The 15,806-nt window shown below is 45.6% G+C and overlaps 1 protein-coding gene across 3 annotated transcripts in view; it reads right to left on the bottom strand.

Annotated features, from left to right (window-relative positions):
* The window catches only part of LTF (lactotransferrin), a 39,376-nt gene that overhangs the window by 6,786 nt on the left and 16,784 nt on the right, over positions 1-15,806 (bottom strand). For 2 of the 3 annotated variants that reach the window (XM_081525958.1, XM_081525956.1), the window contains exons 7-13: positions 14,959-15,137; positions 14,370-14,544; positions 13,259-13,413; positions 11,559-11,649; positions 5,593-5,640; positions 4,533-4,688; positions 2,463-2,604 (exon numbers count right to left, since the gene is read on the bottom strand). In XM_081525958.1, coding sequence (XP_081382084.1) covers positions 2,463-2,604; positions 4,533-4,688; positions 5,593-5,640; positions 11,559-11,649; positions 13,259-13,413; positions 14,370-14,544; positions 14,959-15,137 — 946 coding nt within the window. The remainder of the gene's footprint in view (positions 1-2,462; positions 2,605-4,532; positions 4,689-5,592; positions 5,641-11,558; positions 11,650-13,258; positions 13,414-14,369; positions 14,545-14,958; positions 15,138-15,806) is intronic. The other variant, XM_081525957.1, reaches the window with a different exon arrangement.

Raw genomic sequence — 15,806 nt, 5'->3', positions numbered from 1 at the left:
ATTTTCCTTAGCATCTAGGCAACTTGAAGCCCTATGGGAGTGGGGTGGAAGCTACCTCTGGTTCACTCCTACCCTAAAGGTGTATGTAACCTCTGAGTGTAAGTTTGTCAGAGTAGCTAACTGTCCTCAGGACAAGGTGGCTCCACTTAGCTCCCTGAGTCCCTATTCTCCTTAGATTTTAGTCTAATAATCCCTTGTTACTTTGTCAGTTATTCAATGCTCTTAGGAAAGTGTCTGTGTGTGTGTTTGTGCTGAATCCAACATTTTTCCTTGTTTTTTGTGGGACAGTTGGTCAAACCAGTTAATGCTGCCATTTCCCAGATGTGGAAATCCTGTCAAAATTCCTAGGGAAAATTTTTTCTAGCCTACACTTACTTATTCAGTCAAACTATAAATCCCTTCAAGGGTGGACTAAAGATGTTTTTAAACATGTTAATACTCAAAACCCAGCAACTCCTATTCACTCTTTCTCAAGAAGATATGCTCTGTCGCAACAAAATCCAGAAAGCAAAAGATGTGGGATGCAGAAAACAAGTTCTTCAACAGGAAGTAAGACAATGGAAAATCCCAGAATGATGATTCAGGGGAATCCCAGGACCACAGTTGTTCGGGGGGCCTAGAAAGGACCAATCTAGACTGGGAAGGAGGGTGGAAACTTCAGATGCAACATTTGCAGGTAAATGATGAACCTGGGGCAGCACCCAGTCTGTTTATGCACAGAATATTAGGAGATTTATGCTATGAGTAGAAGGTTTGGGAATGAATGAGTGATTTTTTAAAAGCAGTGTAGAAAGTTAAGCAAAGTTTAATAAGACACTTACCAACTCCAGAGTAAAAAAAACTTTGTACAGTAAGGGAAATATAATCTTATTATATCACATATTTAGTATGAGACTAATATTTGCATATTCATAATAAAGTAAGCCCTAAATACATCATACTCTTGTTGGATACTAAAAGGAGGTGAAGCTTGGGGTTATGAGAGGAAGAGGCACAGGAACAGTAACAGAGGCTAGATTTTCTTCTTTCATAATAAAAAGTCAGCAGACAATAGCTGACATTTAAAAATGGAGAACCAGCAATGTATGAGGATGTTAGAAACAGGGAGATGAACAGAACTTCCAGTTCCAACTTTCGAGTTGAGCAAAAGACAAAGATTTCCTTCTAGTATAAATAGGAATTCTAAAGTGTATGTGTTTTCAGTGAAATAGTGCCTTAATATAGGTTTGAAAAGGAAAACCTCATGGTTTTTTTTTCAGACAAGTTGTCTGTTCAGTATTTCTGAGTGGAATCACACCACAACTTTTCCACGTGCAAAAATTTAGCACCTTAAAATTTTTTCCTACATTCATTAAATATTTAATAAGTCCCTCAGAGTATAGCAAAAGCTACTTTTATATCATCCCATCACTGGTGAGAGGGCTACTGAATTTATATTTAAAAAATTCCAAGACCAGTTTGAGCAGTGTTTCTCAGATACATGACGCCACCTGGTGGTGAAATATATTCTTGGCGAATAGAGAAAAAAGGACGGATGGAGAACTCTGCCCTTCAAACCCCTAATCGTATCACTCAGAAGTAACAGCTGCATGAACGGGATTGAAAAAATGAGAACTGTGAAAAGATACTGTAATTCACTAAGTGTTTATAGTTTGTGAATTCTGAAAATATTTTTTGGTTTTTTTTTCACTAGTGGAGAATCACTCTGCAACACTCTTTCTCTGCCATTTCTAAGGCCAAAATCAGAGAGCAGAAAAACATGAGACATAACTCCCTAGACTGGGGGAGAAGGTGGTGCCTATGGGAAAGAGAATTCTTCCCCATTAAACTGAGTTGCCGAAAGGACTTATACCACAACCTCTCCCTATCTGATTCTGAACATGACAGTGAGGTCCACTGAGATTGACCTTGGTTCCAGGACACAGGAAGGGGCCCAGCAGAGCTGAGGTCAGACAGCCCCGGGGTCGGTCCCCACTCGTGGGATGGTGGGTGTGGTGGGAGGAGTCCTCCCCGGCCGGCCCATCAGCTGACCCCCAGGCTGCCCCGGACAGACCACATCAGGCCCCTTAGCAATGCCGTGCCAAAGACTTGGGGGCACAGCAGGGGGAAGAAGAGGGTGGGACGAACTGAGAGAGAAGCACTGAGATGTAAACATCACCACGTGTAAAACAGATAGTCGCTGTACCACACAGGAATCTCAACTTGGTGCTCAGCGATAAGCTACAGGGGTGTTCCAGGGGGCGGGGGGCAGAGAGGGAGGCGATATACGTATACTTCTGGTACTTATGGCTGACCCATGTTTTGTACGGCAGAAACCAACGCAACATTGTTAAGCAGTTGTCCTCCAATTAAAAATAAAGGAAATATATTTTACAAAGAGAAAAAAAGAAATGTGGTGTGCCAAGATCCTGGAGGACGAGGGACAAAGCCCTGTCCTGATGAAGCCGGGCCACAGCACTCACCTGAAAGCCCCGGTGTAGCCATAGTACTTCTCCTTAGAGTTGGGCACACACTTGTCCAGCCCCTGCTCATCACCAGCACACAGTGCACAGAGATTGGATTTTGGGTCAGCCCCAGGGGCACAGCTCTGATTAAAGAATTTATCTGCAGAGAAGAAATATGGGGAGTCAGCTCTTCCTACCTGTGTCAAGATTAAATGGTCTTTGCCTAACAGGTGACAGATGTGGCTTGGTTTCCATTCATCACATTGACCAAGGCAGACAGAACACAGTCATTAGAATGCATAGTAACAAGTTACCACCAACCTGGGCCCCAACAGGATTCAGAAAAATTTGAGACTATAGGAAACCTGACTTGGGCTGGAGAAGAGAGTCTGTGACTGTACAAAGCGTCCCATCATTGCAGCCTCAAGCAGGGGACTCAGCTTGATGAACTCAATGGCCATTGTATCAGAAGCTGCAAAATGTCCAGGTTCTGATCTCCCCTGTTCCTCAGTAATAGGAACCCTGCTTTTTACTGGGGTAAAACTGGTACCCGGTAAAACAGAGATGAGCCTTATCAGACTCTGTGGCTAGTAAGCCACGTGGCCAGGCACGCACTCCTGAAATATGAGCAGGAGTATCAGGGGCCAGTGTTCTGGCATCTTTAAAAGCCAGCTGGCATACGTGTTCTGCCCCTTCCCCTTCCCTTCCTTCATTCTGCATGTGGAAATCAGAAGCAGGAGCTGGACCGCCAGATGTGACATGAGCCGTGAGTGATCTTGAGCATGGAAGTCATATACGTGTCAAAACAGCCTGATATTTGAAAGCCAGGTCCCTGAAACCATGTTGCTATCCTGTCAGCTCTGGACAAGCCACCCTTGGGCTTCACTCACATGAGAGAGAAATAAGCCTCTATTCACTTCTACTGGAGGTTCTCTGCCCTTGCTGTTGAACCAAATCTGGACCAACTCATCATGCGATTTAGCCCACATTAAGAAGTTAGTGGGGGCTTCTCTGGTGGTAAAGAATCCACCTGCCAATGCAGGAGACTCAGGTCCGATCCCTGGGTCGGGAAGATTCCCTGGAGAAGGAAATGGCAACCCACTCCAATATTCTTGCCTGGAGAAATCCCATGGACAGAGGAGCCTGGCGGGCTACAGTTAATGGGGTCGCAGAGTTGGACACAACTTAGCAACTAAACAACAACGAGGAGTTAACATGGATTAATACAGGTTAAAGAGAGAGGAAATAAAAGTGACAAGGAAGCCCTGTCCCAACGAGCAAATAGCACCCCTTATCTGACTTGTGCATCCCCTGCCACTGGAAAAGCCACACCACGTGCCAAGCTCAGGCAATGCTGGGAGTGTCCCTCCGTGGACCTGGCAGCCTCCCCACAGCCTGGAGGCAGCCGTGGAGTCGGAGAGACCCACACCAGGGTGCACTCCTGGGGAGGAGCAGAGCCACGTGAAAGCCTGCCGAGGCGGAATCGCAAAGACATTCAAAATGCAGCAGGGCCCCGCCGGAGCAGAAGCCTGCCCGGGACGTGGGCCGCAACGAGAACGTGGCACACAACTCCACGTCACCAGGCCCACGGCAGGTAGGGTGTGGCTCCTGTGTGACCATAGTGTGCGGTGGGAGGGCAGGAGAGGGGAGGCTGAGGCACAAGCCCGGAGGTCTTACTGGGTTTCCTCTGTAAGTCAGTTCTGTGTAGTAGCAGAAGACTCCTTTTATGAGGAAGACAGGTGGCTTTTCCCAAATTAGGGAGCCAGCGCCTGGGAAGAATTTAGATCTGGAGCTCCGGGAGGTGGAAAAAAAAATGACTTCTGAACTTCCCAATAGTTGCATCCATTCTTAGCATGCAGAGAGACAGACTGACACTCGAGTTTTGCGCCTCGGTGTGGGGTGGACGGGGCGTGGGGCAGGCTGTGTGAGAAACTGAAGGAGGCAGCCAAGGGGACCTTGCTAACACCAGACGAGTCCCGTGGGCTGCGGTCAGCCTGCAAATCCCTGCCCCTCCCTGCTCTGGCTTTCTCAGGGGACCCCAGCCTACCCCCCAGGATGACCAACCCATGACTGTCTCGGGACTCCTACCAAATTCGCAGGAGCCTGTCTGGTTGGCGATCAGGCCCATGGGGATGTTCCAGCCTGCAGTCCTGTCCACGGCAGTGTGGCACGACTTCTTGCCTTTTAGAGAGTTCCAAGTGAGCCCCTCATTTGCTTTCTTGACAACTGCCACGGCAAGGTACCCTTGGACAAACAGAAGAGCAAGTCTTAACCTCCCAGGGCCTGGTCCGTGGACTCTACTGCACAGCATGCAACCCAGGCCCACAAAGGTTAAGAAGCATCACCAGGCAACAATCCCCCCAGATGACTGGTCATTGTCAAATAGACCAACCCAGCTTAAGCTGCTGCTCTGTGTTAAGATGAGATAGACCTGGGCTATGAAATGACATACTAAGCTGATCCTTGAAGTGACCGCTGCAGACTGTCTTTGACCAGCCATCCATTGTTCCTGGCAATTCAATTTTAGATGTGTGCTACTAAAGCCACAAACACTGAACAACAAGCGTGACCCCAAAAGTGCATAAATCACCAGCTGCAACATGCAACGTGCCAACTGAATGGGGCCATAACAATGACGGCCACCAGACCAAGTGCTCAGTGGATGCAGGGGGGTGTCCCCAATGACCTCCCTGCACTGAGGGAGGGCCAGTGGGGTGCAGCTCCCCTCCTGCTAGCTCATGCCTGGTAGACTCTGCTGCCAGCAAGCGTCACTCTCTACCAAAGCTGAGGAGGCACCGGCTCTGGGGGCGGTGGGCTGGTGCACAGGGCATGGGACCTTGGTTCCGGCCAGGATCTGCACAGTATTATCCACGGCTGTGAGTGAGATCCGGGGCTCTGCTTCCTCATCCATATGAGATGGGGATGTGCCACCCTTCCTCCCCATGCTCAGGACACAGTGAGGAACTCTGAGATTTCTCTGCCATGTGTGAGGGTCCATGTGAACAAGAATCACAGCCACTCATCTCTGAATGACTGGCATCTGTGAAAGAACTCACAGCTTCTATGGCTGCATCTCTGTGAGGTTGTTTTCAAATTCCCAACCTCTCCTCCTCCAGGGACAAGAACATACCCTTGACCCTGAACTCACCTTCCGTTGGTCTCAGCACACAATCTATGCTACTGCTTTTGGAGGATTCTGAAAGAACAAAGAGAAGCAAAATGTCATTAAACACATTGCTTAGTGTGTTCATTTATTTTTCAAAGGTACACACATATCGAAAAACGCATATTGAAGTGCACATGGAACTTTCTCCAGGATAGATCACATCCTGGGCCATAAATCTAGCCTTGGTAAATTCAAAAAAATTGAAATCATCCCAGCCATCTTCTCTGACCACAATGCAGTAAGATTAGACCTCAATTACAGGAAAAAAACTATTAAAAGTTCCAACATATGGAGGCTAAACAACACGCTTCTGAATAACCAACAAATCACAGAAGAAATCAAAAAAGAAATCAAATTATGCATAGAAACGAATGAAAATGAAAACACAACAACCCAAAACCTATGGGACACTGTAAAAGCAATACTAAGGGGAAGGTTCATAGCAATACAGGCGTACCTCAAGAAACAAGAAAAAAATCAAATAAATCAACTAACTCTACACCTAAAGCAACTAGAGAAGGAAGAAATGAAAAACCCCAGGGTTAGTAGAAGGAAAGAAATCTTAAAAATTAGGGCAGAAATAAATGCAAAAGAAACAAAAGAGACCATAGCAAAAATCAACAAAACTAAAAGCTGGTTTTTCGAGAAGATAAACAAAATTGACAAGCCATTAGCCAGACTCATCAAGAAACAACGGGAGAAGAATCAGATCAACAAAATTAGAAATGAAAATGGAGAGATCACAACAGACTCCACAGAAATACAAAGGATCATAAGAGACTACTACCAACAGCTATATGCCAATAAAATGGACAACTTGGAAGAAATGGACAAATTCTTAGAAAAGTATAACTTTCCAAAACTGAACCAGGAAGAAATAGAAGATCTTAACAGACCCATCACAAGCACGGAAATCGAAACTGTAATCAGAAATCTTCCAGCAAACAAAAGCCCAGGACCAGACGGCTTCACAGCGGAATTCTACCAAAAATTTAGAGAAGAGCTAACACCTATCCTACTCAAACTCTTCCAGAAAATTGCAGAAGATGGTAAACTTCCAAACTCATTCTATGAGGCCACCATCACCCTAATTCCAAAACCAGACAAAGATGTCACAAAAAAGGAAAACTACAGGCCAATATCACTGATGAACATAGATGCAAAAATCCTTAATAAAATTCTAGCAAACAGAATCCAACATCACATTAAAAAGATCATACATCATGACCAAGTGGGTTTTATCCCAGGAATGCAAGGTTTTTTTAACATCCGCAAATCAATCAATGTAATACACCACATTAACAAATTGAAAGAAAAAAACCATATGGTTATCTCAATAGATGCAGAAAAAGCCTTTGACAAAATTCAGCATCCATTTATGATTAAAACCCTCCAGAAAGCAGGAATAGAAGGAACATATCTCAACATAATAAAAGCTATATATGACAAACCCACAGCAAACATTATCCTCAATGGTGAAAAATTGAAAGCATTTCCCCTAAAGTCAGGAACAAGGCAAGGATGCCCACTCTCACCACTACTATTCAACATAGTTTTGGAAGTTTTGGCCACAGCAATCAGGGCTGAAAAAGAAATAAAAGGAACACAGATAGGAAAAGAAGAAGTAAAACTCTCATGTTTGCAGATGACATGATCCTCTACATAGAAAACCCTAAAGACTCTACTAGAAAATTACTAGAGTTGATCAATGAATATAGTAAAGTTGTAGGATATAAAATTAACACACAGAAATCCCTTGCATTCCTATACTCCAAGAATGAGAAAACAGAAAGAGAAATTAAGGAAACAATACCATTCACCATTGCAACAAAAAGAATAAAATACTTAGGAATATATCTACCTAAAGAAACAAAAGACTTATATATAGAAAACTATAAAACACTGATGAAAGAAATCAAAGAGGACACAAACAGATGGAGAAATATACCGTGTTCATGGATTGGAAGAATTAATATAGTGAAAATGAGTATACTACCCAAAGCAATCTATAGATTCAATGCAATCCCTATCAAGCTACCAATGGTATTTTTCACAGAACTAGAACAAATCATCTCACAATTTGTATGGAAATATAAGAAACCTCGAATAGCCAAAGCAATCTTGAGGAAGAAGAATGGAACTGGAGGAATCAACCTGCCTGACTTCAGGCTCTACTACAAAGCCACAGTCATCAAGACAGTATGGTACTGGCACAAAGATAGAAATATAGATCAATGGAACAGAATAGAAAGCCCAGAGATAAACCCACGCACATATGGACACCTTATCTTCGACAAAGGAGGCAAGAATATACAATGGAGAAAAGACAATCTCTTTAACAAGTGGTGCTGGGAAAACTGGTCAACCACTTGTAAAAGAATGAAACTAGAACACTTCCTAACACCGTACACAAAAATAAACTCAAAATGGATTAAAGATCTAAACGTAAGACCAGAAACTATAAAACTCCTAGAGGAAAACATAGGCAAAACACTCTCCGACATAAATCACAGCAGGATCCTCCATGACCCACCTCCTAGAATATTGGAAATAAAAGCAAAAATAAACAAATGGGACCTAATTAAAATTAAAAGCTTTTGCACAACAAAGGAAACTATAAGCAAGGTGAAAAGACAGCCTTCAGAATGGGAGAAAATAATAGCAAATGAAGCAACAGACAAACAATTAATCTCAAAAATATACAAGCAACTTCTGCAGCTGAATTCCAGAAAAATAAACGACCCAATCAAAAAATGGGCCAAAGAACTAAACAGACATTTCTCCAAAGAAGACATACAGATGGCTAACAAACACATGAAAAGATGCTCAACATCACTCATTATTAGAGAAATGCAAATCAAAACCACAATGAGGTATCATTTCACACCAGTCAGAATGGCTGCTATCCAAAAGTCTACAAGCAATAAATGCTGGAGAGGGTGTGGAGAAAAGGGAACCCTCTTACACTGTTGGTGGGAATGCAAACTAGTACAGCCACTATGGAGAACAGTGTGGAGATTCCTTAAAAAACTGGAAATAGAACTGCCATATGACCCAGCAATCCCACTGCTGGGCATATACACCGAGGAAACCAGAATTGAAAGAGACGCGTGTACCCCAATGTTCATCGCAGCACTGTTTACAATAGCCAGGACATGGAAGCAACCTAGATGTCCATCAGCAGACGAATGGATAAGGAAGCTGTGGTACATATACACAATGGAATATTACTCAGCCATTAAAAAAAATACATTTGAATCGGTTCTACTGAGATGGATGAAACTGGAGCCCATTATACAGAGTGAAGTAAGCCAGAAAGAAAAACAACAATACAGTATACTAATGCATATATATGGAATTTGAAAGATGGTAACGATAACCCTATATGCGAGACAGAATAAGAGACACAGATGCATGGAACAATTTTATGGACTCTGAGGGAGAAGGTGAGGGTGGGACGTTCTGGGAGAATAGCATTGAAACATGTATATTATCGTATGTGAAACAGAACACCATTCCATGTTCGATGCATGAGACAAGGGCTCAGGGCCGGGGCAATGGGATGACCCAGAGGGATGGGATGGGGAGGGAGGTGGGTGGGGGGTCCAGGAAGGGGAACACATGTAAACCCATGGCTGATTCATGTCAATGTATGGCAAAAACTATTACAATATTGTAAAGTAATTAGCCCCCAACTAAAATAAATAAATTTATAAAATAAAAATATATATATATATAAAAAAAAATAAAAAAGAAAAAAGAAAAACGCATATTGGCATGGTTTTGTATGTTTGTTTTTAACATAAATACATGGTGTTGTATTATAGACTTCACTAAGTTTCTTCCCTTTTTTGTTTTTGTTTTCAATTCAACCCAATACTGTGTTTTTAAGTTCTTTTTTTAAACTGAAGTATACTTGATTTACAATGTTGTGTCAATCTTCGCTCTATGGCAAAGTGACTAAGTTAAACACATATACACATTAGTCTTTTTATATTCTTTTCCATTATGGTTAATCCAGGAAATTGGACATAGTTCCCTGTACTATACAGTAGGGCCTTGTTGTTTATCCATTCTGAAAGTAATAGTTTGCATCTACCAAGCCCAAACTCCCAGTCCATTCCTCTCCCTCCTCCCATCCCCCTCGGCAAACAGTCTGTTCAGTATGTCTGTGAGTCTATTTCTGTTTGTAGATAGGTTCATTTGTGCCATATTTTAGATGCCACATATAAGAGATATCATATGATATCTGCCTCAATACTGTGATTTTAAGTTCAAATCGCCTTCCTGTCGTATGTAACTCACTGAGCTGAGTTATGGTTCCTAAGTTCACTGCTTCCATTGTGGTCATTGACATCTTCATACATGTCTGGGGATGTACCCAGGGGTGCAACTGCTGAAACTAACGTCTGGACAGTTCAATCAACTATCTTTTTTTGTTTAAGCCACTTGGCAACTGGTTGGTGTTATTTGCAACCAAAGGACTCCTACCTAATCCTCACCAGTGGGCAGTGGGGGCACCCGGCCTCCTCTGGTTCCCTGTGGAGAGGTGAAGGATAAGGTGGCATTGTTCACGTCCCTGCAGCACTCTCCATCCATGACTTTGGGCTCTGGAATTGGCTTCTCCTTGGGAAAAGATCTCATCACCCCCGCCTCATGTGATGGATAATTTGAATGTAGGTGTTGTTTTATTGGAGAAGCATTTTTCAACTGGTTTATAACATTGTGTAAGTTTTATGAGTACTATACCTATAGGGTGTGTGTGGGTGTGTGTGGGTGTGTGTGTGTGTGTGTGTGTGTGCTCTTTGTGACCCCATGGACTGTAGCCTCCCAGGCTCCCCTGTCCATGATATTTCCCAGGCAAGAATACTGGAGTGGGTTGTCATTTCCTCCTTCAGGGGATCTTCCTAACCCAGGGATCGAACCCATGTCTCTTGCCTCTCTCGCACTGGCAAGCGTATTCTTTACCACTGCACCACTGGGGAAGCCCCTTACCTGCAGTGTGCTCACCACCAAAACTTTAGCTTCCATTCATCACCTACAGCTGACCCCCATTACCCATTGCCCTCTCCCCCATTTCTCTTTCCCTGTTTTCTTATCCACCACTCTGTTCCCTGAATCTGTGTATTTGTTTTTGTTTGATTTATTCACTTATTTTTTAACTATTCCACATAGTGAAATCAGAAGGTATCTGTCTTTCTCCACCTGAGAAATCACAAACTTAAATCTCAGCCATGCAGAATCAAATCCAAACAGACCATCCCAGCAGTTCCATGCAGCAGAAATGTGTGTATGTGTTCACCAAAAGACAAGGACCCAGATGTTCACAGCAACACTATCCACAGCAGCCAACCATTGGAAATTACCCAAATGCTTACCTGCAGTAGAATAAATAAGTAACTGCAGCAGAGTCACAACAGAATACTCCAAAACGAGATATAATGCTGAGCAAAAGACATTTAAAAGGTACCTTTTAAAAGGTACATGCTGTGCAACTCCTTTTACACCAAGCTCAAAGATGGGCAGGACCGATTTGTGCCGTTTGAAGTCAGGAGCACCCCTTCCTGGGGTAAGAGGGCTGGTGGATGCAAGAGGACTTGTAGGACCTGCTGTGTCTCGCTGTGGGCACTAGTGCTTGGGGATGCACTGCTGTGTGAAATGTTCTTGAACTGTACACTTATGTGCACTTTTCTGTATATATATTATAACTTACTAAAATCTTTTTAAAAATCAAAAAGAGGAAATCAATCTGGGCTCTGTCAGTTCTCACCACAACAGGCCATGAGGGTAACACAGCCACTTTCATCTATTCTTTCCCCTGATTCTCCTGTTTGAACATATCTGTCCATTTTAATGTCTCAGCATGACCCACCGAGTGGGGTTACTCCTCTCTACCCTGCCCTCGAAGCCTAGAGGGAATAAGCCAGAGGGTACTCTTTTCCACCTACTTTGGCTTTCTGCCATGACAGGCACCAGACCACACTTGCCCGCAGTGTAGATATATCCTCCATCCAAGCTCAGGGCATCCGCTTCTCCTTTCTGCCAAGACAAAGCATATCTTCAGCACCACAGTCAGGCTATTTCCCATCCTGCATGTCTTTACAGCTCTAAGAGAATGGATGTCAGGTGCCCCGGTGAAGCAGCAAGGATTGATCTGAGCACCCCAAGAAACTGCCACGTGCACTATTAATTCTCTACCGGCCTTTTCATGCTTTTCATGCTGTCACTTCCACTGGGAAGACCAGGAACAGGCAGCCCAGTTGTTGCTGCTGTTTAGTCACCAAGATGTGAACGACTCTTTTTGACTTCATGAACTGTAGCCCACCAGGCTCCTCTGTCTATGGGATTTCCAGGCAAGAATACTGGAGGGGGTTGCCATTTCCTCCTCCAAGGGGATCTTCCTGACCCAAGGATTGAACCCACATCTCCTGCATTGGCAGGTGGCTTCTTTACCCCCGGGACTCGGAACAAAAATTCTTTCTGTACTTGGAATATTGTTGGGATTCACTCCTGCACCAGCCTCCCTCACTGAGGAGACAGATGGGAACGGTTGGTCTTGTCTAGTCTCCACTCATTAGCGCTACACTCAAAGTATTCAGCAAGTGAACAGAACCAATTAAATTCGCTCACCATCAGAATGAATGAGCCCACACTCCAGCACTGGAACATGGATTCAGCAAGACTGTGAAACTCCCTCTTGACTAATAACTTTTTTTCAACGGTATTGAACGTAATTGGAGATGTGGATGAAGATTTCTATTCAAGGCTGCACAGCACAGGGTTATTGAGAACATCAAAATAAGGGGACAAAGAAGAATAGGGTCATGACTAAATTGTGCCACATCCATACACAAGATATCCTGAAATAATTTTTTATTTTTTTTGGCCACACCATGCAGCACATGGGACCTTCCCCAAACAGTGATCAAACCAAGGCCCCCTGCAGACCTCCCTGGACTCTTCACTACTGGACCAACAGGGAAGTCACTGAAAGAATGTTTTTAAATGTTTTCAAAGCATGTGTCACATGGGAAAATAGCCAAGATATACTGTTAAGTGAAAAGGACTCAAGACGACATAAGTGGAATGATCCACTACTGTTCCGAGACTAAACTGAGATGAATTGATGAATCCTAGGGCGAGGAATTAGTGAAACTCTTAACTATGGTGCTTTCCTGCTGGCTCAGATGGTAAACAATCTGTCTGCAATGTGGGAGACTTGGATTCAAGCCCTGGTTCGAGAAGATCCCCTGGAGAAGGGCATAGCAACCCACTCCGGTGTTCTTGCCTGGAGAATCCCGTGGACAGAGGGTGGCTACAGTCCATGGGATCACAAGGAGTCGGACATGACTGAGTGACTAACACACACGAGGTTCCATTGCTCTGTTTGTTTTTACATCACATCTTTCTAAATTTTCAAAATTACCTGCATTCATTGTGAGTTGTTCTTAAGATCAGAAGAGTGGAAAGTCCACAACAGACACTCTGGAGGACAGAAAGTTGTGTCTGTCCCCACTCTGCACAGGCACGAGCAGACCCTGACCCCCTGGGGGCCGAAGCACCCCTGAGCCCCTGCTCCCCTCCAACCAGATGTGGTGACCTGGGTCCCCCACCCGCACCGCTCACAGGCCGGCAGCAGGCCCCCTACCAGCACCAGGGCGATGCAGTCGTCGGTGGTGGAGGCCACGGCACAGGTCACGTTCTGGTCGCTCTGCTGGCTCCACTGCTCACACTTCCTCTGCTCCTCGGGTCCCACCGCGCACCACACCACCCGCGCGCACCGCGCCTTCACCTCCTCCTCAGCTGCCCGGGGACACAGCGGTCAACAGGGTCCTGAGCCCAGCGAGGGACACCCAGACCCGCCGACCACCCTGGAGCCCGGCTCCACGCAGGGTGCCCTGCCTGCCCCTGCCCCTCCCTGGGCATAAGCTTCCTCCTCCAGGGGAGAGTGGAATCGGGCACCCACGCACCTCACCTTCCACGTGCTCCTCTCTCCCTCTACCCGCAGTTCCCCAACCCCCTTCTTCAGGCGCAGACCTCCTTGTGTCTCATTTCTGTTCCTGGAGAGGCTTCCCCTGGCTTGTAATCCACCCTCCCAGCCTTAGCATAATGATTTGCCTAATATCTCGGTCCCACTGGACGAAAGCTGCAGGACGCAGAGACAGTGGCAGCCCCAACAGATGGTCTAGGAGACCTTGAGCCCCACCCTGGCCACCTCTAAGGCCAGCAGTCACCAGCTCTAACAACAGTGCAGCCTCCCCGTTCACCCAGAGTCCACCTGAAGCCTCCAGCGGAGGAAGAGCCATGGCTGAGCTGGCCCAGGGTGGTATTGTGGCCAAGTCCAGGGGCCAGGCACTGGGCCGAGTCCCACGAGGGCTCTGGATTCATCCTGGAATGGGCCCTGGTTCTCTTAGGGTGTCTTCATATTTCTCATTTCCTCGGAGGCAAACTGACTGCTCTACCAGGGCTGGGCAACCCGACGCACACAGGATCCTGCAGCAGTATTATCAGGAGGTGACATGCTCCTTTGGAGACACTTGTCATCTAACTTGGTCCACAGAAGATGCTCACACTCGCATTACATCTACCACGGTGAAGACCTCCAGGGGCTGGAAGGTGACCAAGGGACCACTACAGAGCAGGGTCAAGCTGCCCATAGCACGCGAGGGTGGAGGGTGGAGAGATGCTCCCTGAAGGCCTCAGCCAAGGCTCACCACCCACACAGGCCTGCCCTTAGCACGTGCCTGGCCCTCACTCACTTTCCCTGAGGTTCTTCAAGGTGGTCAAGTAGCGGGAGCCCAGGTACAGCGCTGAATCTATCTTTGAAGGGATCCTCAAAAACCCAAGGGCAGAGTCTTTGAACAGCAGGTCCCTCTGGCCGCTTGGAGAGCCAAAGAGCTGGAAATCCCGAGACTTGTTTTTTCCAAACTTCTCCTAATTGAGGGGAAAGAGAATTATGATGTTAGTGGTAAACAGGAAACTGAAACACCAGGTTGAAACAGAGTATCTGGAACTTGAGAGCAGGAACCGGGGTTGACCTCCTGTAGAGGGTCTCATGGCATCCCTGTGACATAGCTCAGTTATGGCTTTGTCTTTACAAAGTTGCTGGGGTCTGAGCACCTTAGAGTCTTAAGAATGTTGCATCATCCTCCCCCTACTTCTATTCCAGCCTGGGAGACACCGCCAGTGGGTCACACTAGAGGAGGCGTCATTGTTTCAGCTGTATGGAGTACAGCCTAGACAGGCAGGCCACTGAATCTTCCAGAGTGGTGGGAAGTTAGGGAAGGAAGGAAGGAAACCTCCCCACCACCAGATCCAAGCAGGCAGGGGTACTGTGGGTGGGGATACCTGTGCCTTGCTGAGAAGCTTCCAGATCAAGTCCTCCTTTCCATCCACACTTCGGGCCACAACAGCATGAGAAGGGACCTGGGCCAGGTGGCACTCCTTGAATGCATCCACTGGTGCCCGAGTGTTGTTTAGACAGAGCAGCTCATACTGGTCCCTGTCAGCCTTCTCTGGCAAGTTCTCTGGGGGAAGGGGGAGGTGGAGGAGAGGAGGGTCCAGATGAGCAGACCCCAGTCAGTAGCCATGAGCTGTGGCCCTCCTCCCCCCATAGAATTTGAGCTGGAGGAGACATCTTATACAGTTGACAAAATTGGGGGTCAGAAGGGCAGTGGATTGCTCCAGAACATTTGGAAAAGTAAAGACAGTGCCCAGGAAGCCTTAAGGGCAAACCCATGTTCCTCTGATTGGAACATACAGGCTCTGGGATTGTTGCAACTCTTGCCTGGCAAGCCAAGGAGGCTGAACCAGATCCATATGTTTCCATGACAACCCCACCTACAAAGGGTCACAGGATGGAAACAAGTCAGGGATTGCCGCCTTAACCCACATCTCTGAAAGAATAAAAATGGTAAAAATTTTAAAGAAAGAAATACAGTTGAATTACTTCTCAACACTTGGATGTATCCAAAAGAGGGGGAAAGATAGTATGAGTGAGTCCATCCCGATTTGGAACTGTTGATCTATATCACATGTAAATTGTGTCAGAATACATTAAGTGATGAAAACTGACCCAGGTTGTTTTATGAGCTTAGTATAATTTGGATCTCAAAATCAGAGAAAGAAGTACAGGAGGGAGTAATTACAGACCTATTTTACTTGTGAACATAAACAGAAAAATCTAAAATAATTAG

Source organism: Giraffa tippelskirchi, chromosome 9, assembly GCF_054371585.1.
Source record: "Giraffa tippelskirchi isolate mGirTip1 chromosome 9, T2T-mGirTip1v1.2.pri, whole genome shotgun sequence".
NCBI classification, from domain to species: Eukaryota; Metazoa; Chordata; class Mammalia; order Artiodactyla; family Giraffidae; genus Giraffa; species Giraffa tippelskirchi.
Note: the sequence above shows the minus strand (reverse complement) of the source record. Positions and strands in the feature narration are given on the sequence as shown.